Source organism: Macaca mulatta, chromosome 8 (assembly GCF_049350105.2).
Source record: "Macaca mulatta isolate MMU2019108-1 chromosome 8, T2T-MMU8v2.0, whole genome shotgun sequence".
NCBI classification, from domain to species: domain Eukaryota; kingdom Metazoa; phylum Chordata; class Mammalia; order Primates; family Cercopithecidae; genus Macaca; species Macaca mulatta.
In genome coordinates this window covers 43,562,259-43,583,553 of record NC_133413.1, presented here as the reverse complement: position 1 = coordinate 43,583,553, position 21,295 = coordinate 43,562,259, and the positions used below count along the sequence as shown (strand labels likewise).

Below are 21,295 nucleotides of genomic sequence, written 5' to 3'. Positions count from 1 at the left end.
CCAGGGAAGAGAGCAGGAGGACAGGACTCAGGCTTTGTCAACGACTACTCCTTAATTTTTACTTGTAATATACCTGCTCTTGTAAGATAAAGCAGGTAAGAAATTGAGAGGTGTAACATAGAAATGTTAAGATGTTTATTTTATAACGCTAAGCTACATTGTATGGTACACTACTACAATTCTAGTATTATCTGCCAAATTTAGTGTCCTATCACTTACCACTTTACCATCATTTACCACCAAATCCCACCAAATATGACACAGAGACAATTTGTTTAAGAAAAGTTTTATTAATGTGTTAATATTTCAGCAAAGTTATTGCAATGGGTTGAAAAGGCAGACACACTATTACAGGCTGTAAAGTAACAAATGAGTTTTACACAATTAAAATATTAAACATACTTACGGGATTTGCTGAATGACTAACAGACCCATAAAAGAAATTAAATCTGAAAGACGAAATCCAGTATTAGCACCTACAATAATCTCTGACAGTGAAACTTTTAATGGTTTCCCTCTTCTAATGTATTTTTAAACTCTCTCCCAAATACAGTGCTCTCAAACCCCAAGGATAAACGAAAGGCATAAGCAGCCCCGATCCTAGGAATGTACAGCCAAAAGCAGAGCTACAGATAGGACTCAGACTTGAGAGTTCTACTGAGAAGTAACTTACTGTACTTGAGCCAATCATAAGATTTCTGTGCACTGAATACTGTATATGAGAAAATTCTGTGAGTCATAAGGTTTGCCGTAGGGATAGTTAAAAATTAGTAATATACAGTATTATTCCTATCAAATTTTTTTCCCATAAGTTATATTTATAACAAAACTATAATTAAAATATTTTTTATACCTGCTTATTCCATATCCAGGGACACAGCGGGAACACCTATGTGTTTGATGGTTTGGCATCCACTTTATTGTGCTTACTGATTTTTGTGATGAACAAGCAACACGCACCACATCTTTCCAACATTCAAGGTAATGCAACAATGACATCAAATTCTCCAAAGAAATAACTGGAAATTGCATTAAATACTGCTTTAATTAGGAATAATTGCTATAATAAAACAAATAACATTATACATAATTTTTTTCAAGGAGCTTCGGTTTGAGGAATTGAATAGTAGAAACAGATCTTAAGATTTGAGTCATGGTAAAACCGGCAATTCATTGAAATCTGGGAGATGCATTAGCAAAACGACAGCCACAGCCAACCCTCACCAAAATCCTGGAGAAAAGCATTTTATTAATTTAGGGCAACAAGATAGAACACTGGCGAAGATACGGCTTGTTGAGGTCTAAAGCCACCTGAGAAGCTGGCCCAAGGAATGAAGAGAACTAATGGTATGTACTGGTGGCAGATAATAAGCTTTGCACTGGGCTAACCAACTGTGTTTTATTAAATGGCTTTGAATAAAAAAAAGTGAAATGCTTCACTGTGTTTTCTCAGAAACTAATCAAAAGATTACAGAGTCCTACACAATTTGGAGACACAAAGTGGATGCTGAGCGACTAGAGGTCACCTCAGGTGTGGAATTTTAGAAAGTTGAGTCCTTGGAGTAAATGGCACCGTGGCTCTGGCAGCAGATAGAAAGGAATGATGCTCTGGAGAGGAGGTAGGGACACTCTGCGGTCGGCCAGTGGATACATGAGGGGCCCGGCTGGAAGTGGGATCTGTAATTAGAGGGAGAAGTAAAGGTTTGAGAGAGATGCTGAAAATAACTTGTAAAATAATTTTTCTTCCATCAACTGATATGAGCATATAACATGTGGTCTATGTTCTACTAACCCAGGATTTTATCTACTAAAATATCTTGGTACCATTTGTCTAAATGAGTCTACAGCTCAATAGTCTACAAATCTAAGTCCTAGATATTCAGATCTCTGACCAAGCACATCACCACGAAGCCAGGCTGCCTTGACTGCTGTCTACTAGCTGTTCGTCCTTGGGCCAGCAACTTAAGTTCTCTCTGCCTCGGCTTCCTCATCTGAAAAACAGGGATAACAATATCTACCTCACAGGGTCGTTGTGATGATTCAAATTAAGCATTCAGAATAGTGCTGGCACAGATGTGCCAACAAACATTAGCTGTTTTTATTATCACTAGTTGTGATGGAATAATCATGTATTCCATTTTATATAAAGATGGCAATTTTAATCCAGAGAGAAAACACCAGTGTATGTAACAATAAGAATGTGATAATAAAGATACATGCAAGATATTATAAAAATTAAGCTTAAAGAAAAGTATTTTTGTTTAAAGCTCCTTATAAAAATAAAGGCCATCCTCATGTTTGTGTAGTCTTTTGTTAAGTCACTAATTCCCACATATTACTTCAAATTGCAGACACCTTGCAGACTGAAGAAAAATGGAAGAATTGAATAAATTATGCTTAGAGTTTCCTCCCCTTCCCCAAGATCTCAGCCCACATTGCATCCTGGACCTTGGGAACACCTAACTCCAAAAATGAAATTGTGTTGAACAAAAATATCTGCATTCATGAAAAATGGTATCCAGAAGTTATTAATGTAAATCTTTCCCATTTCAAAATTCTAGTTATTTGAACATTGATAGATTAGCCTCTGGTGTGCAATTGCTCAAACCCCATACATCAGAAAAACACATGATTACACAATAGCTGCAAAATGAGTCATGACAAATGGGCTGTGCCAAGTTATCGCAGCTGCAACTGATATACAAACCATGGCATGGAACAAAAGCCACACAGAAGGTCACTGGTTGTTTGAGAAGTATCAGTTTGAAAATTGTCCATGAGAAAGTGTATGGACAAGTAACACTAAGTGTTCCAAAACAAAGCCTTTTTAAGGAAACACAGCATACAGCAGAGGATGTCATGATTTAGATCTTTGGCTTTCAGGAATTCAGGTGACACATTCACTAGTGCTAAAGAAGGCAGCTCTGGAATGTTGCATGGCTTGCAGGATTGAATAAATCATACAGGATCAGACAAAATGTATTTTTTTTCTTTTTTTAAGCATTGAAAAAGAAGAGAAGGGGATAAACCTCTAGAATTATCTGATGAACTCTTCCCTTTCTCCATGTTCCTGCTGCTGCAAGTACTGAGAGGAAGTATGGTATAAAAGACAGGGGTTTTATGGTCAATCAGACTTGGGTTCATATCCCAATACTCGTTAACCGTGTGATTGTGAGAACATCATTTAATCTATTTGTATCCGAGTTTGCTCATCTGTAAAATGGGGAAATACTTTGTAGGGTTCTTATGAGGTTCAGAAGTACCATTTATACAATACCAGGCACACAGTAGGTGCCCTCAAAATGGTAGCTGTTATTAATGTTGCCCTAGGAAGACGTATGTTGGCTTTGGTACATTCTGTATCTGTGCTGTCTATTACCTAGTGACAGATACCCGTAAGCACAGTCAACTAGAAAAGTGCAGCAGCAGAATACTTTCTGTAGGAAGACCACGTAACTGAAATTGGCAGAAATAGTGAAGTGCTACTTCCTGTCACTTAGAAGGCTATGCTAAAGTAGTTATGGATTCAACGTGACTCTGCCTACAGATTCTTATTCGTATTAATTTGTTTCTTACTCATTAAAGGGCAGTATCTGAATATTTAAGGACATTAACACTTTAAACAAAGGAATGAAATTTATGTTTCTACTCAGTAGGTAAGGTTTCTTCCACAGGGGTCTGAAGCCACTTAAATATAATAAATGAAATATTCAGAATCTCCCTACTCCCCTCTGAAATGTTCCCTTTGCTTATTAAAGCCATTTGTCATACAGGTAGACATCTCTGAGCTCATTCTTATATGCAAAACCCACGTATTTATATGCCTATGATAGTTCTGAAATATTAAAACAAGCCAAGTAACTGCCATCCCCCATTCCCCCACCAAAGTAACAACAAAACCAGTCTGAACACAATACAGCAGGAAACAAATCAGAATTAAATTCTCTATCACCAAACAGAACTTGGGCCGAATATACATTTTAAGTATCAAGCTAATACGGTGACTAGCTTAAGCTAACACAGCAAATATACCGCTATTTAACTGCGTGATTTAATGATTTATTTACCATGCGGGAAAGAATATTTATGCATCTTCTAAACTTGCAAAAATTGCATACAAACCATATCATTTCATATTTACCTTTAATTCTACAGTTTATCTTCCACTGCTCATGCCTCTGTCTTCATAAATGGTAATTTCAATCTAAACAGCATGGCTGTTAAGAAAACACACTACAGGACACAACACATAAAGGGGACTTGGCAAGGTGAAGAGTGTGATCCGCAGACTTTGCTTTCAGTTTGCTTTGCTTATTTTTCAATTATTAAACTTTTTTCCTACTTAAGTGTGCTTTCTCCAATTTGCTGAATATTTTAAGAAATGTAATTACTTATAGTCCACCTATAGTTCCTTCCCAAACACTGATGATTTATGTTTTGAAAACAAAACAAATAAATTCTGAAAAGGAAGCTTTATTTGTAGAACTAGGGAGTTCTTAACTGAGAATCCATGGAGGTAATGAATTCAGGGATTTAAAAATACCCTGAAATTATATGAAAACTTTTTTCTTGGGAAAGGGTTCATGACCCCTGAAAGTTTAAGAACTATTGTTGCAGAGTATAATAAAACTGCTGAAATTATTATCAGCTGGAAGGCCTGGGCTTATGTGACCTAGGTTTTTAAAAAAATTTATTTACCCATTGCTCCAGTTATCAAGCTAAATTAGTTTTTTGCAATTGTATTTACCAAATTCACTTAGTGATTTTCAAAGCTTATTGCCTCTAAAAATATGCACAGTATGTCAAAGGTAATGAAATTATACATCTGGCAGCTGTAACTGATTTCAACTAGTCAGATGAACCCATGAAACTGCAATTCATTTGGATGACAAGTCTCACCACACATTATGAGTTTATCCATTTCAAAGGGGCTTCAGATTCAGGGTTTCTGCAGCTGAAATGCATTACTCAAACCACCCCCGTTATTACTACAAGATGCCCTCAGAACCACCAGGAAAGATGGTGACCAGAATAGTAAACAAACCACAGAGACCTGCACCATGCAATGGAAGGAGGGACATACTTTAAAATAAAAAATGTTGGAGACAGGGGATTTACAGTAGGTATGCAATTCACACAGAAACTACCTAGGGCAAATACAGGATGGGAGTTAAATTCTCTTTAGCCGATGCCAAATAATATCAACATTTTCTTGTTATAAATATTTAGACTTTCTGATCCGAACCAAAAAGATACAACTCGCAGTCCTCGCTCAATGGGGTCTGTCAGGAGGAGGCCTTGTGGAGCATAGATCTTCTCATTCTGCTCTTGAATGTATTTGGAGACTTTCTTCAAAACCTGACAAAAAGAAACACCACAGCTTTTTACAAACTTTGTCAGATTTCCCTTTAAGTGTTAGTGAGATCTCAAAATATTCAGGCAGTGGGAATTCGTTTTCAAGGCAAGTCACACAGATATTCACATGGTGGAATACAGCTGTGATTACTTGGCTCACAGGAGTTGCATATGACATATAGCAAAGTGTGAGGGACTCTTCCAGTCAAAAATATCTTCAACGCAATGCAAATAAATGCAAAAGCATACAATGGAACCAACCCCCTCCTTCCTACTTCCCAGTCACTTCAATCCTGCATGTGGAGAAACACACAGATGGCTATATACACAATGGCTGCTCATGCTTCTCTTTTCCTATTCATAAAATGCTGTTAATGTGACATCTTCTAAAATCAAGGACAGTTCTTGGCCTTGACTTTTACAAAACTTGAAGGACTGCTTCTCTCCTTTGTACATGTTCATCAATTTAAAGTAATGATAAAAGGCTGGCTTATAACAAAGGGAAGACCCATTATTTCAAAACTAAAAAGTTTATTTCCTTTGTACAGCATGTGGGCATTAGCTGCCAGGGAGTTTCTGATAAATACAAGTGTCTTATGTCATTTCCATGACTGCATGTAGTGCTCTTCTGCAGTTTGCTCATTTCCTAGACAGGAACCTCAATTTATAAGTTTAGTATTAAGCTTGTAAAAGTCAAAGCAAATGTAGACAAAAACCAGATAGGATACAAAGGAACTTCTGGAAATTGCCAAATCTCCAGCTTTAATAAGGGCAATTCTGAGACAGATAAGCTAGAAGAAAATAAATCTTAATAGCTACATCCAAAATCAAAGAGTTACATGTTTTATTTCAGGCTCGAAGTCATCATAACTTTTTTCTGGCTCTAATGTTCAAAGAGGCTTTGATCCAGTTCTTCAAATTACTATGTATTTCCTTAAATTCACACTATTAGCAAATGATAAAGTCACAAATGTGATCACAACTTAAAGGGAAAAAAGAACTGTATGAAAATAAAGTTGGAAATTAAGCAATGATTTAAGTGTGCCTTATATAACGTACAGACCAAACTAACAAATTAGGATGTCACAATTTAGATGCTTTGGTATACACTGATTTAGAATTTAAAACTCTACCTGTTTAATATAAAGAATTTTCTAATTGAAGAAAACTAAACAGTTTATTCAAGTTTTTTGGGGGGATAAAAAAATCTCATCTCATGTTTTATGCTTCTTTAAAAGAGCGTAAGATTATTAAAAGAGCAATCTGCATGGTTCTTATGTAATAAATTAGGAGTACTATTTCTAAAGAAAAGATTTGTTTTTTTCATCTAATTACCTGAAGCAATGCATGTATCATTCTCCTATTTTCAGCACTCAAAAGAATTTGAGCTGTGCTTGGTCTTTATGAGCAAAAAAATCCCTTAGGCACTATCTTCACATCAGAGTTTGTCAATCATCCTAAAATAATGAATAGAAGGAAGTAGCCCATAAAGGTGCCCAACTAAGGCCTCTCAATCTTCTCTCCAATTTCCTTCTCAGCTCACCTGCCAGAATTGGAAACTGGAGACTCAGTCTCCCTTCACGCCAGTCCATTAATACTAAGGAAGACACTCAGAAAAATGCCTGCATGGCTGGTTTCAAAGAAAGGATTCCTTCAGAACAGCTTTCCGTCTCCTTTCTCTGAGTACAGGTTACGAGCAAAGAAACAGCAACAGCATTCTTTTATTTGGTTCAAGTATCACTTTGTTGGGCAAGTTTTCTGTTTTTTTTTTTTTTTAATAAACTTTAGTAACATTGATATGCACTTGGGTATCAGTTCAGAAAGAAAACAATCAGTTTTCCTTTTTGTATAAGCTCTAAATCTTCTTATACTATTGTGGTGAAGGCAACACTCTCCTAAATAAGATGCTTTAAAACTCTTAGTCTCAAAATAAAAATAAAATAAAAATTAAAACAAACAAACGATAAAAGTCTTAGTCTCTTTAATAGCGGAAAAGCATTAATATGTGTAAACTCATACCACAATCTCAGAAAGGACAAAGCGCCATTCTCACCCCCAAGAAATCATATGTTGACATTTTATTCACACTTTATTATTTTTGGTAAATCAATGTCAAAGTAAACCATAATATTTAACAAAGTTATCTGTCACTCTCAAATCCTCAACAAAACTTCAATTTGTATAATATTTACAAAGTGAAACACAATCAAATCTTGGAAAAAACTACTGTCTTCCCTGAGGATATTCAACTGGAGAAAGCCTTCCAGCCCTTCAAGAAAAATAGCCTGATTGAGGCTAAGTAACACCACATCTTACTGTTTTCAGAACATATCCAAGTTCTCTCCTGTGTTCCTTCTAGACATTCTGCACATGGGCAGAAGGGATGTTTTCTAGTTCATGAACAAGGCAGAGAGATACTGAGAGGAGAACGTTCCACGAGCCCATTTGTTCCCTAATTATCATGGGTAGCAACAATAGAGAAGTAACACTGAAGTCTTTATCTTCATTTTAAATCAATAAATAGCACATTATAGGGAAAAATGCATGATTGTTCTAGTGAGTTTTAAAAGGCCTATTTACAATTTCAAAACATTTAACACACATGACAAAGTATAAGCACTGTTATATTTGGCTTACTGTTTGTAGACTAGGAATTTCGGTGTTTAAAACAATAGAGACTAAATGACTCAACCCCGTCCTTTCGTAAGTAGAAAATAATAGCACAAAAATTCCTGAGAGACAAACTGGGAAAGGGAGAGGGCAACTGTGCTTACATTTTAATCATTTTATCAAAACACAAATACACACTTCTATTAAAAGTATAGGTATATCATATCTTAACTATGATCATTCCAGTTATTAATTTTGCACAATCTAGTTATCCGTGTTCACTTTCTACAAAATATCACCTATTTTTAAAATGTGGCCATGCCTTAAATTTGGTTTCTGGATTGATTTTACTTGGTCTTTACTTGCTTTATAACATTTGCTTTATAAAAAGAAAAGGGCCTTGCTTAGACCTATAAAATAGGACCTTACACAATGTCTACAAATCCAAGCTAAAACACATATTGGGATCAACCAATTTCCATTGAATTTCTGGTATCAAGGACCATCTTCCAAGATTTCATAATTGGAAGGATTTTAATTGAGAGCTAAGTATTTTCAGCACCCAAATAAACTAGCAGCTGACTAAAAGATCACTTATACTTGAAAATAAAAAATCATATGTGAGTTCACAAATATCTGATTAAAACTTACATAGGTAACTTCATTAAAATCTATCTTGGCTGGCCACAATGGCTCATGCCTGTAGCCCTCGCACTTTGGGAGGACGAGATGGGAGGATCACTTGAGGCCAGGAGTGCAAAACCAGCCTAGCCAACATAGTGAGACCCCATCTCTAGTTTTTTTTTTTTTTTTAAAAAAGTAATAAAGGCTGGGTGCTGGGTGCAGTGGCTCACGCCTGCAATCTTAGAACTTTGGGGGGCCAACGCAGGTGGATTACTTGAGGCCAGGAGTTCGAGACCAGCCTGGTCAACGTGGTGAAACTTCATCTCTACTGGCACAAGAATCACTTGAACCCAGGAGGTGGAGGAGTGGGATCACACCACTGCATTCCAGCCCGGGCGACAGAGTGAGACTCTGTCTCAATAATAAAAAAAAAAGAAAAAAAGAAAAAAAATCGACCTCAAGAAAACACTGTTTATTAAGCACTAACCACATGTGAAGAAAATTATGAATTCTAATATCCATATTACAGTTGAGAGAATTCAGAGAGATTAATTTGTCCAAGATCTCATAATTCGTATAAACTGACTAGCACCCAATTACCAATTTCTTTTTACAAATGACATCAGTACTTCTATTTCAGCAAATATACTTTGACAAATACAATTAAAATTTTATCAACAAATGTAATGACAACTCAAGCCTTTTAATATTTCACTAAGCATGAATAAAATACTCAAGAGATGTGCTTCTACCTTAAATTAGCAATATTATGGACTTCTGTAAATAGCCATTCTGGATGATAAAGTTTCTACCCATATGAATTCAGCTTTACCCAACCCTCCTACATTCATGCCGACTATCAACATATCCCTTGGAGCTGGTCACCTCTTTGCACCTCCCCTGCTCCCTTCCTAGTCCAGGCTATCTCACTCTTGCCTGGACTTCTGTGGAACTTCCTCACTTGTTTCCCTACTTCTATTCTTATGCCTTTTTTCCACAAAGCAAAGAGATCTCTTTAAAATGAAAATCTTGCTGGGCACAGCAGCTCATCCCTTTAATCCCAATACTCTGAGAGGCTGAGGTGGGAGGATCGCTTGAGCCCAGGAGTTCGAGACCAGTGTGGACAACACAGTGAGACCCTGTTTCTATTACAAAAATAAATAAAATGAAAATCTGATCACATCACTCTCTTAATACTTTGAGTAGCTTCCCACTTGCACTAAAAATAAAATCTATACTTCGTTCCATGAACTAGGCACTCCAAGCTACAGCTCCTGCTTACCTCTCCAAATCCACCTCCCATCATTCTCTGCCCCTCCTCTCCTGTGCATCACCTTCTCTCAGTTCTCAGGGTCCATCAAGCTCTCTGGGCCTTTGTGTATGTTCATCTTTCTGCCTTAATGCCCCAGGCTTTTCATCCTTCATGCAACAGCTTAAATGTCACCACCTCAGAGGCCTCTTTTGACCATACACCCTGGATTAGGTCCTGCCTATTATTTTCTACCACAGGCCAGTTTGTTTCCTTTAAGGCACTTATCATAATGTGTAATTTTGTTGTCTTTGTTCCCTTGTTATTATCAGCTGTCACCACTTAATTATGAACTCCACAAGGTCAGCAACCATGTTTGTCCTGTTCGGTTATGTGCCAGCACTTTGCTTAGCACATAGTAGGCTTTCCAATAGTTACTGAGCAAACAAATCCCCTGAGCCTTCACTCACTGAAAGTATTAGAGAGGAGATACACTGAAACAGACTGAAAGCTGACACTGAGCCTTGATAATTTCTGATTTTGAAAGTTAAACAGGAATGAAAGCTTCTCTCTGTGGTATTGATATGGAAGGGAAGAGCATGGTCCCTTCAAAAGGACACAGAAGCAGGCAGGTAGGGAAGTGCTGGGTGGAGAAGGGCGTGGTCCCTGGCTAGCACTCCACCTCCAGGCCTGTGCCCAGTAGGTGAAGACAGGCATTTTTGTTTTCCTGCCCAAAAGCTGCAAGTCCACCCTGGCCTGCCACGCCCCCATCCTGTGCCTATAAAAGCCCTGAGACCCTAGTAGGCAGGCAAACAGGCGGCTGGATGTCGAGAGGTGAACATTAGTGGAGGAACACACAGGTGGCTGGATGTCGAGAGGAACACACTGGCGTAGGAGCACACTGGCACACCGGTAGGCCATCAATTGGCAGAATCATGCAGAGTTTGGCCAGGATGGTTGGAGAAGAGTTCGGTCGTTGAGCAGCCTGACTCCAGGGGAAAACCATCTCCCTTCTGGCTCCCCCATTTGCTGAGAGCTACTTCCACTCAACAAAACCTTGCACTCATTCTCCAAGCCCACATGTGATCCGACTCTTCTGGTACACCAAGGCAAGAACTCTGGGATACAGAAAGCCCTCTGGCCTTGCGATAAGGCAGGGGTCTAACTGAGTTAACACAAGCCGCCTATGGACAGCTAAACTAAAAGAGCACCCTGTAACATATGCTCACTGGGGCTTCAGGAGCTGTAAAATATTCACCCCTAGACACTGCCGTGGGGTTGGAGCCCCACAGCCTGCCCATCTGTATGCACCCCTAGAGGTTTGAGCAGCAGGGTACTGAAGAAGCAAGTCACACCCCATCGCACACCCTGCGAGGGGGACAAGAGAACTTTTCCTGTTTCAACATGGGGAAGGATATAAATAACTATACTTAAATAGACCTGTTTATATGAGATGGAATTATAGTAACAGGATGGTAATGAAGAATACAACAGCATTTTCAGCCAACAGCTCCAAAAACTTTAGCTGCAACTATATGCACTCTCCACTACATGGAGTGTAAGACATTTCTATCAGATGGGGTATGATATATTCTTATAGCATTTCGTTTTCTGAGCACTGTCAGAATTTAGTGATATACCAGGGCTACCGTGATTAATTTACAGTCATTTATTTAACATATATTCAATGAGTGCCTGATATACCCAAGGCATGGTGTCAGGCATAAAGAGGGATACAAAATGGTTAAGGCATTGTCCTCAAGAAAAATACATACTTGAAAGGCAAATAAGACAAGAACATAAACTGCTACATTCCAAAGAAGAGTGAGGCAAGTGCCATAAAACAGATACAAATAAAATGTAGGGACACAAGAGAAGAGAAAGAATTCTGACTAAAATAGAGAAAAAGTTAGATGAAAGTGACACCCAAGGGACTGGTGGGATTTGAACCTGGGAAGATAGCATTCCAGGTGGAGAACCACAGTGGGTATGTTTGCTGACCAGTGAGGGATGGAGTTTGGCTGAGGGAGAAAGTGAAGGAAGGAATGGGAGGCAGCGCTGGAAAGGTAAGCTGCGGTCAGCTTGAGCAGGGCCTTGAACTTTACTCAGTGGTAAAACATGGGAAGCCAGGGAAGGTCTCTGACTTGGCAGAAGCAGTAAGGGAAGTAAATCTGTGTTTTATAAAAACAGCAGCAGATAATTTAGAAAAGCAAAAGGAGGGAAGAAATGAGACAAGTCACACTATTTCAATAGTCTAGGAGAGACAGAATAAGGGCATAACCTAGGATAGAGGCAGAGGAAATCACAAAAAGTGAATGACTGTGAAAATGAAAGATATTTCAGTCTTTGAAAACAGATTAATTTTTCCCTCTTCTTCATCCCTCATGCCCAAAGATGGTATTGAAAAGACAGGGGTGCTACTGACAAAATGGGGAGGTGGGAGGTTTGACTTCTGGTCATCTTAAGTTGGGAAATAAGCAATTCAGGAGCTAGCAGCCAACTGGGAAGAGAAGGTAAGAACTCAGGTGGGAGAAGAGAGTGACATTTAGGGAAATAAAGTAAAAACATTCCCAGAAAGCTGAGTAGGAAGAGAACATAAAGATTTTCTACATTCTTCTTAAGTGTAGGCCAGTCTGAACATTGACACGTCAACTGCAAGTGGACATACCAACTGTAACCTGTTTTGAAAGACTCAGGACTATGTGCCTCTGTACATCGGAACACAATTTGAATGATAAATGCCCCTAAATATTTTATGGCAACTATCACCGTGTAAGCATTCATGTGTAATAAGCTTGCCTTCTTCATGATTTTAAGAGATTTTTGTGAAAACAAAAGTAGCGTTACCTTCTCATAATGAGTTTCCATGCATAGGAAGATGGTATATGCTGTTAAACAAGCCAAACAACCTTCGAGATATGATTGGCCGCCAAGCTTCTCTGCTTCTGCATAAAGGTTATTTAGAGTTCGAACTGTTTCTTCAAACTGCTGCCTATCAATCTGTAGAGAAGAAAAGAATTTAAAAATAAGTTTTGGAAAAAAAAAATCAACTTACTAATGCATGCTATCAATAATGTATCTTGTTTTGTCACCATTCTTAGCCACTAGTTGACAATTTTTTTGGTGATTAAATCTGGGCCTAAGTTACCAAAACTGCTTAGTTTGTCTAATTTTATCCCTCTATAAATACTGGATAGCTTCAAGGCTCAATAAGGTACTTCTTTATTCTTTCTACTAAATTTCAAGTAACTCTAGACTTTGTTCCTCTTTCCATTCATTTAGATTCACAAATATTTACTGAGCACCTACTATCAGATACTATGAAAAACCTCAAGATACAGCACTGTCTCAATCCTCAAGAGTTTCATTATGCAAGCAGAGCAGGTATGTAAACATAAAAATGCAAAAAGCTGGCCGGGCGCGGTGGCTCACACCTGTAATCCCAGCACCTTGGGAGGCCGAGGCATGCAGATCACGAGGTCAGGAGATCGAGACCATCCTGGCTAACATGGTGAAACCCTGTCTCTACTAAAAATACAAAAAAAATTAGTCGGCCATGGTGGCGGGTGCCTGTAGTCCCAGCTACTGGGGAGGCTGAGGCAGGAGAATGGCATGAACCTGGGAGGCGGAGCTTGCAGTGAGCTGAGATCGCGCCACTGCACTCCAGCCTGGGCGACAGAGCGGGACTCCGTCTCAAAGAAAAAAAAAATGCAGTAAGCTGACAGGGTACTATCATATAGGCAAATATAAAGTCTAGTGGGGCACAAAAGCAAGGAGATATTCCCTTTATCTGGGAAGGGCAGGTAATCTTAAATTGAGTAAGTAAACACTGGAATTTACTAGGCAAGAAAAAAGTGACATTTTAGCAGAAGGATCAAAAGGCGTAGGTTCTATATTCTGTTTACTCAGTCTATCTCTTTTGAAGCAATTCTCTTGTTACTAAATAAGGTAAAATTTGTTAAGGTAAAATCTCAAGCTAATACACAATTTTTCACATCAAGTCATTCATTCTTATTACCTCTCTCTATTTGGTGACACCATTATCTTAAATTTACACTAATACTACTACAGGTTGAGCATCCGTGATTTAAATTCTGAAGTCAGAAAGGCTCCAAAATCTGAAACTTTTGAGCACTGGCATGACACCACAAGTGGAAAATTCCACACCTGACCTCATGTGAGGGGTCACAGTCAAAATGCAGGTGCACAACACATAGTTTATTCAGTGTCCCCAAGGGAAAAAGACCCTTCCAGCCCCCGTCAGCTGCCATGTACCTTTTCCATGCACAGCCAGATTCTCCCATGCAAGCACGCTCACAAAAGGTGGTAAGATGGTTCAGTGTACACACACTTTGTCTCATAAAGTCATTTAAAATATTGTATAAAATTACCTTCAGGTTATACGTATAATAAGGTAGATATAAAACATAATGAATTTCATGTTCACACTTGGATCCCAACCCCAAGATATCTCATTAGTATAAACAAATATTTCAAAATCTAAAAAAACCCCCAAATCTGAAATACTTCTGGTTCTACATATTTCACATAAGAAAGAACCTGTACTGTCATCCATCGTTTCACTCCATCATCTGCTTTTACTTTATTCTCCCAATATTACTTTACTGTCTTCTAATAGTACTTTGTATAACAGATTTCAAATTTTGCTACTTCATCCTAGGATTTTCAAGGCCCATTAGGAGAGCATTCATCCAATACTGCCATTATCTGTCTGTACTCTAGGCCTTCTCTCGCATAAGGATTCCCTTATTTCTAAAATTAGTAAATACTTACATATGAATTCTCTCTTTTATGAAGTCTTTATTTAAAGACTTTTTTTGTTTGGCTTTTTTTTTTTTTTTCCTTTCCTGGTCTCTGCGAACCTATTAAGTCTTGCTTTATAATAGAAATAGACTCAGAAAAAAAAAAATTAGGCTAGAGATGAAACCTCATCTCTACTAAAACTACAAAAATTAGTAGGGAATGGTGGTGCACGCCTGTAATCCCAGCTACTCGGGAGGCTGAGGCACAAGAATCACTTGATCCTGGCACCAGAGGTTACAGTAAGCCAAGACTGCGCCACTGTACTCCAGCCTGCGTGACAGAGTGAAACTGTCTCAACAAAAAAAAAAAAAAAAAAAAAAAAAAAAAGATTGGCTAGGGTACACAATCTAGTACCCTAGACTGAGCTAGTGGCATGATGGCTCATGCCTATAATCCCAGCATTTGGGAGGCTGAGGTGGGTGGATCACTTGAGCTCAGGAGTTTGAGACCAGCATGGGCAACATGGTGAAACTCTGTCTCTACTAAAAATGCAAAAATTAGCCAGGCGTGGTGGCGCATGCCCATAGTCCCAGCTACTCAGGAGGCTGAGGTGGGAGGATTGCTGGAGCCTGGGAAGTGGAGGTTGCAGTGAACCGAGATCTCACCACGGCACTCCAGTCTGGGTGACAGAGTGAGACTCTGTCTCAAAAAAAGAAAAAAAAAAAATCCTCAACATACAGTATGAGCCCTACTATTCCCAAGAACATAATCTTTTTTTTTTTTTTTGAGACAGAGTCTCACTGTGTCACCCAGGCTGGAGTACAGTGGCACAATTTTGGCTCACTGTAACCTCTGGTGCCAGGATCAAGTGATTCTCGTGCCTCAGCCTCCCGAGTAGCTGGGATTACAGGCGTGCACCACCATTCCCTACTAATTTTTATATTTTTAGTAGAGACGAGGTTTCACCATGTTGGCCAGGCTGGTCTCAGACTCCTGGCCTCATGTGATCCACCCCCCTGTCCTCCCAAAGTGCTGGGATTACAGGCATGGGCCACCTGCACCTGGCCCCAAGAACATCATCTTTCAAAGTGTAAAAAATTCATGACCATCCTTAAGCTATGACAATTCTTTAAGTTAGAAGCAGTTGTTGTCATTGTTTTGTCCACTGTGTGGAAAATGTGAGGAGTCAATGAGCCAGTGGCATGCATGAATTTAATGTAACCTTTAAAGTGGTGTTGGCTCGACCCATTTTTCAAAAGGAGTTAAATTTCCAGGAATATTAGAGATTTGGACAAAGGCTAGGTGGGTCAAGACGGCCTTTAAGCGCAGGGGCAGTGTTTCTTCACTGAGCTACCCCTTGAAGATGTGGTGTCAAGGCTGGTCATCTGGGAAACTGTCAGAGTTCTCATTCACGAAAACAGACTGAGAAGAGCTCAGCAAACAAAAATGGTAAGCTGTTATGTTCACCTAATTATGCCTTCAGTTTGTCTACCGATAAGTCCACAAAAGTCTAAATAATTCCAATCACATTTGATGTGCTTATAAGTCATTGAATTACTTATGTTTCTTTACAATACAATTCAAAACCATGGGATTCAACCCAGAAACATCTTATTTCTTTCATATTAGAATTACTATTTATCCAGGAAACCCTAATTATTATTATTTTTTAAGTTTAGAGACAGAGTATCGCTATCTTGCCCAGACTGGTCTTGAACTCCTGGCCCCAAGTGATGCTCCTACCTCAACCTCCAGAGCAACTGGGATTACTTGGGTGCAAACCATCATGCCCAGCCAGAAACACTAATTCTTATGCGTTATTCTGAGACTACAATGCCTTATAGGATAGAGGTAAATCATATGTCAGTTAAACAAACAAATAAAAAAAAAAAAAGGTTAATAAAAAAATTTAAAAAAAGGATAAACGGTTAAAGTAAATGCCAACACATTTTTCAAAGGTTATTTTAAAAAAGGGAAATAAAGGGTAAAAATCACAGAAGGCATCAGTAAAGGCAAACAACAAACTTCACAAGAAAGGGCTCAAGAGAACAAATGTTGGCATTTGTATCTCACTACCTTTAGGTTATGAAAAACAGTGGCCAGTGTTCTCCCTTAGGTTCCTGGACACTGATACAGGAGCTCTATCAAAATTTAGATATATGAGAAGTCAGAGCCAAATAAAATTTGGACCCACAAACATCAAAAGTCAGAATGGAAAGAGAAATCAGGCTCATTTTCTCAGAATTTTTGTTTCGTGCTGAACTACATAGTAGAAAGCATGGTGAAGCCTGCAGTGATCACGTATCAAGGGTGGCAGGTCAATGGTAATTACTAACCAGAAGGGGAGACATATTTTTAAAGGGAAATAAGGGAACAAATGCCTCAATTACAGTTCACTCATTCTTCTACCCAGACCAAGGGTAACTAAGGTATCTGTATTTTGGCTAATGAGAATAAAGCTTCCTTTAAGGAACTGTTCTGGCAACAAATCGCTTAAGCATCAAAGTAGTACATTCTAAAAGCCAGCAGAGAAAATGAACTTGTTAACAGACAGAACCTATCCTACTCCCAAATTAAAGGGCACAAATGTGTATGTATTTTTTAAAAAATGCTTTAAAATAACACAGAACACTTGCATATTAGTCTCTTTCTCTATTACGTTGCCAAGTGTGATGTTCTCACAAAAAGAAAATCAGCTCCAACAGCAGAGCAATCAGTAAAATTTCTAGGGTAAGTAGTAGAGAAACAGAAACCTTTCAATTTTTCATCAAAGCAAGGAAAGTTTAAACCTGTAATTTAAATTTAATATCAACACACACACACACACACACAGACCCATACACACACAATCAAAGCTTTTCTAGTGGTTTAAAGCATAAGCTAGTGTTTTAACCCAAACATTTAAAAAGAAAAAAGAAATTCACAGGCACAATTGAATAGTGCCATGTAACATTCCATATAGTACTCAGTACCACAGGCAGTTCTGGGCTACACAGAGTCAAAGAGGTAAAAGGACTCCAGAATTTAGAAACATCAATTTCCTGAGAAGAATCAGTGGAGCACTGTAACTACATTGTGCTTTTGTACTTAGGTTACAAAATAAAGGCTCTGCCACACACAGAGTGGAAGGCTAATGTCTGATTCTGCGTACACACATTTGCTCAAATATGAGGTGTAAGTGTTGCTTTAAAACCTTAAAGCAAAGGAATCTTTAATGTCCAAATAATGGCGGTAAAAAAAGAATACTTTATATTCTGATTTTGAAGTACATAAAATTGTATGTCATAATCTCCATGAGAGGCTTAAAAATAAAACATTTGATTGATTCCATGTAAATCTTTTTATTTTATTTATTTTTTGAGACAGAGTCTTGCTCTGTCGCCCAGGCTGGAGTACAATGGCATGATCTCGGCTCACTACAACCTCCGCCTCCCAGGTTCCAGAAATTCTTCGACTTCAGCCTCCTGAGTAGCTGGGATTACAGGTGCCCGCCACCACACCTGACTAATTTTTGTATTTTTAGTAGAGATTGGGTTTCACCATGTTGGCCAAGCTGGTCTTGAATTCCCCACCTCAAGTGATGCACCCGCCACGGCCTCCCAGAGTGCTGGGATTACAGGCGTGAGCCACCGCGCCCAGCCTGATTCCATGTAAATCTTAACATGTAAAACACATCAGCTGTGATGTTAAATTATTTTAAAACAACATTCAGTAGCTCTAACCAACTGGCCACTTGCTGAATTTCTAGCTCTTCTAACCACTGTGGATAGTTCCACCTACTGTCACGCTGAGTTAACTCATAACATAGTTGACAAGATACTGCAGCATTTAAATGGCATTTCAGAAACAAGTCACCTCACCATCTTTTAAAGGCATATTTGATCAATTTGCAATTCAAGAAACATATTTGGGCCACTAACCTGCCCATGGTTATGTCAAACTGAAGGAAACTATAATGGATCATTGTTGATTTCCCAACCATGGCAATCAGGCAGTGCAACCCACCTCACTGTAAACTGTCTGTAAATAACTGCTACACATTTCTCTACACAGACTCATCCACACCTACTTATCCCATGACCAGCATCCCTCAGTTCCACACCCAACGAATGCCTAATCACCTCTCAGGCCCTCGCCCTCCCTGTCACAGAGGAGGGAGCCACAAAACCTGCTTCCAGCTAACCAGAAATTGATCCCTGAACAGGAAACACAATCTACATGACATGGGTCAAGACCAAAAGAATCTTTGGTTGAGTGTACATATGTGGGCACACAAAAACACAGGCAGGCACGCACATACTCCATTACCTCTACAAGATACAATGGTTTTTTAAAAAAACGTTTGCTAAGTCTGAAGGAGAAGCAAATTCCATTCTTACATTTTTGCATGCAATGTTACCCAAAGGACCTACATCCTGATGGCAATTTTGATATGCAAGACAAAACACGTGGCTCCCAGTGAATGTGATAAGTTTAAGGCCTTGTTCTGAGATATTTTCCTGTCCAGGCCTATCTAACGCTCTACGTCTTTAAGGTTCCAAGAAAGCCTAAATGCACCGCCTGGCAATGCACCTAATAAACCCTTTCAGTCAAACAGTGCGGCCAGCACAGAGGCAGCAAACACCAGTTATGAGAATGATGATGATTTATCTTGCGCGGAGAGGTAGGAAGATATAGCTTAAAACCTGGTGGCTGAGGTGGCCTGGAGCCTCAGGAATTGGCTCCTCAACGCTGCCGACAATTACCCGGGGTGGGGATTTGAGGGAGTGCAGCAGGGGAAGACTGCTGGATCCAGATTCCCGGCACCGGGCAACAAAGTTCCATAAGGTCGTCAACCCCGGCGATCGGCGTATATTATTCTTGCTCCTCCAAACACCTGTCTTGCTTAGTGGCTCTCTTCTTACACCTTTGGCCAAGGCCCCTTCTGTGCCTGGCCCTCCCCAGAACTGCTGGATCCTCAACGGCCCGGTTGTCGCCCACACCCCTCCCGTCCCCGGTGAGTCTCTCTCCCTCGCCAGAGCAGGCGTGGGGAGCCAGGTTGCGTACCCGGTTCTCCAGCTCCGCAGGGAACTTGGTCTGGAACTGGCAGCGTGTGCCACTGCTGTAGTCTCGCTGAATGAACACCTTTCCGGACACCGGCGCCTGCTGCGGCCTCATGGCGAGGACTGGACACCCCGCGCTGCGGGGTCGGGGGAACACCAACCGCGGGTCAGAGCCCCGGCCTGGACCCGGGACTCCGACCCGCCAGTCCCTCGCCCCCACTCGCCGCCCAAAACAGCCCAAGGCCTCCTCTGCCCCGCTCCCCTTCACCCATGCTGTCACCGCGGGCCTCAGCTGCCGCCTGGCCCAGGCCCCGCGCCCCCCAACAACCCGGTTCGGCCCGGGAAACAAACCCGCCTCCTCTGCCCTCCAGCTGCTGTCGCACCGCCTTCGCCGTCACTTACGTCCTGCCGCAAAAAGCCTCTTCCCCGCCCCTCAGCTCGGCCTCCTACCTCAAGTCTGGGACCCACCCTCTCCTCGGGCCGTAAAGCCACCCTGCCGAGGCTGCGCGCTGCGGGGCTGGGCCGAGGAAGGGAAACGCTGTGGGCGGGGCCAGGGCCGACCCCGCCTTCCGCCCTCGGAGATTGTTTCCGGAAGGAGAGAGGCGGGGCGAGCTGTGGGGCTGCGGCAGGCGCGAGCGCGCGGGGGTGTGAGGGATGAAGTTTCCTGGCTGTGTCACTTGTGGCAGCTGGTTCCCGATCGCTGATTGTGAGGGGTTATTTTCGTTCTTGATTGGACGTTGCAACTTACGTGTGGGTTGTGCCACCCAACTCATACGTAAAACGAAAAACAAAACATAAAGAAAAAACAACACCCCATCCCCAAACCCTCAAACACAAACTGCTCATCGTGTTCAGAAGTAGAAGGGCTCTGGGGATGGATCCGTTTGGTCCCTAGACTCGTAAGAAAGGGTCAGGAAGTGAGGACGAAGAACCTGCGTGGGCCCCAGCGTTGGCCGTCCCCGCCCCTTCCCGACCCTTCTTTGGGGGCGGCTTTCCTCTCACCCCACGTTTCCACCCAGCTCCCATCCACGCCCCTCGACGGCGGCTTTCCTCTCACCCTCATTTCCACCCAGCCGCCACCCATGCCCCTCAGGTGACCCAAGGGGACAGACAAGCAGTTCTGCCCTCGTTGCCCACTGGCCCCTACTTTACTCAGCATCTCTTTGCAAGGCAGCCAAAGAAACCCCACCTTACCTTGTCTCCTGCTAATACAACCTTTCAGTACCATGTCTTATATATTTAATACAGTTTAAATATCCTGCCTTTTAAATATGAAAAATTCTCCCATTGTGTTTTAAAAACAGCTTTTTCGAGATATAAATGGCATACAATAAACCACACATATTTAAAGCAGTGGATTTGATAACTTTGGACATATGAATACACCCATAAACCATTGTCACAATCAAGATAGTAAAGCTCCATTGCCCTGAAAAGGTTCCTCCAGCTCCTGTGTAATTCCTCCCTCCTGCCTCTCCCCAGACCCCATTTCCCAGGCACTGATCCACCTTCTGTCACTATACATTAGTTTCATTTCCTTGAAATTTATATAAATTGAATCATATAGTGTGTACCCCCTTTTTTGCCTGGCTTCTTTCACATAGACTATTTCGAAGTCCATCTGTTGTTGTGTTATCAATAATTCATTTCT

At 40.5% G+C, this 21,295-nt stretch overlaps 1 protein-coding gene across 4 annotated transcripts; it reads right to left on the bottom strand.

The window, feature by feature from the left end:
* Window positions 1–270: 270 nt before the first annotated feature.
* GOLGA7 (golgin A7) lies at window positions 271–20,217 on the bottom strand. Of its 4 annotated transcripts, none has more exons than XM_015145253.3 (6): window positions 20,047–20,217; window positions 19,649–19,781; window positions 12,686–12,838; window positions 5,257–5,358; window positions 4,142–4,204; window positions 271–1,677 (listed from the first exon to the last, which is right to left on the bottom strand). In XM_015145253.3, the coding sequence occupies exons 2-5, from the start codon at window positions 19,757–19,759 to the stop codon at window positions 4,157–4,159; spliced, it is 414 nt and encodes a 137-aa protein (XP_015000739.1). In that variant the 5' UTR covers window positions 19,760–19,781; window positions 20,047–20,217; the 3' UTR covers window positions 271–1,677; window positions 4,142–4,156.
* Window positions 20,218–21,295: the final 1,078 nt, after the last annotated feature.

Coding starts and splice junctions, on each gene's coding strand:
- GOLGA7 (XM_015145253.3), bottom strand. CDS start 19,759: ATGAGGCCGCAGCAGGCGCCGGTGTCCGGAAAGGTGTTCATTCAGCGA. Junction 12,839..19,648: donor CTGCGGAGCTGGAGAACCGG/GTACGCAACCTG, acceptor TCTTCTCTACAG/ATTGATAGGCAGCAGTTTGA. Junction 4,205..5,256: donor TTGAGCGAGGACTGCGAGTT/GTATCTTTTTGG, acceptor CATGCTGTTTAG/ATTGAAATTACCATTTATGA.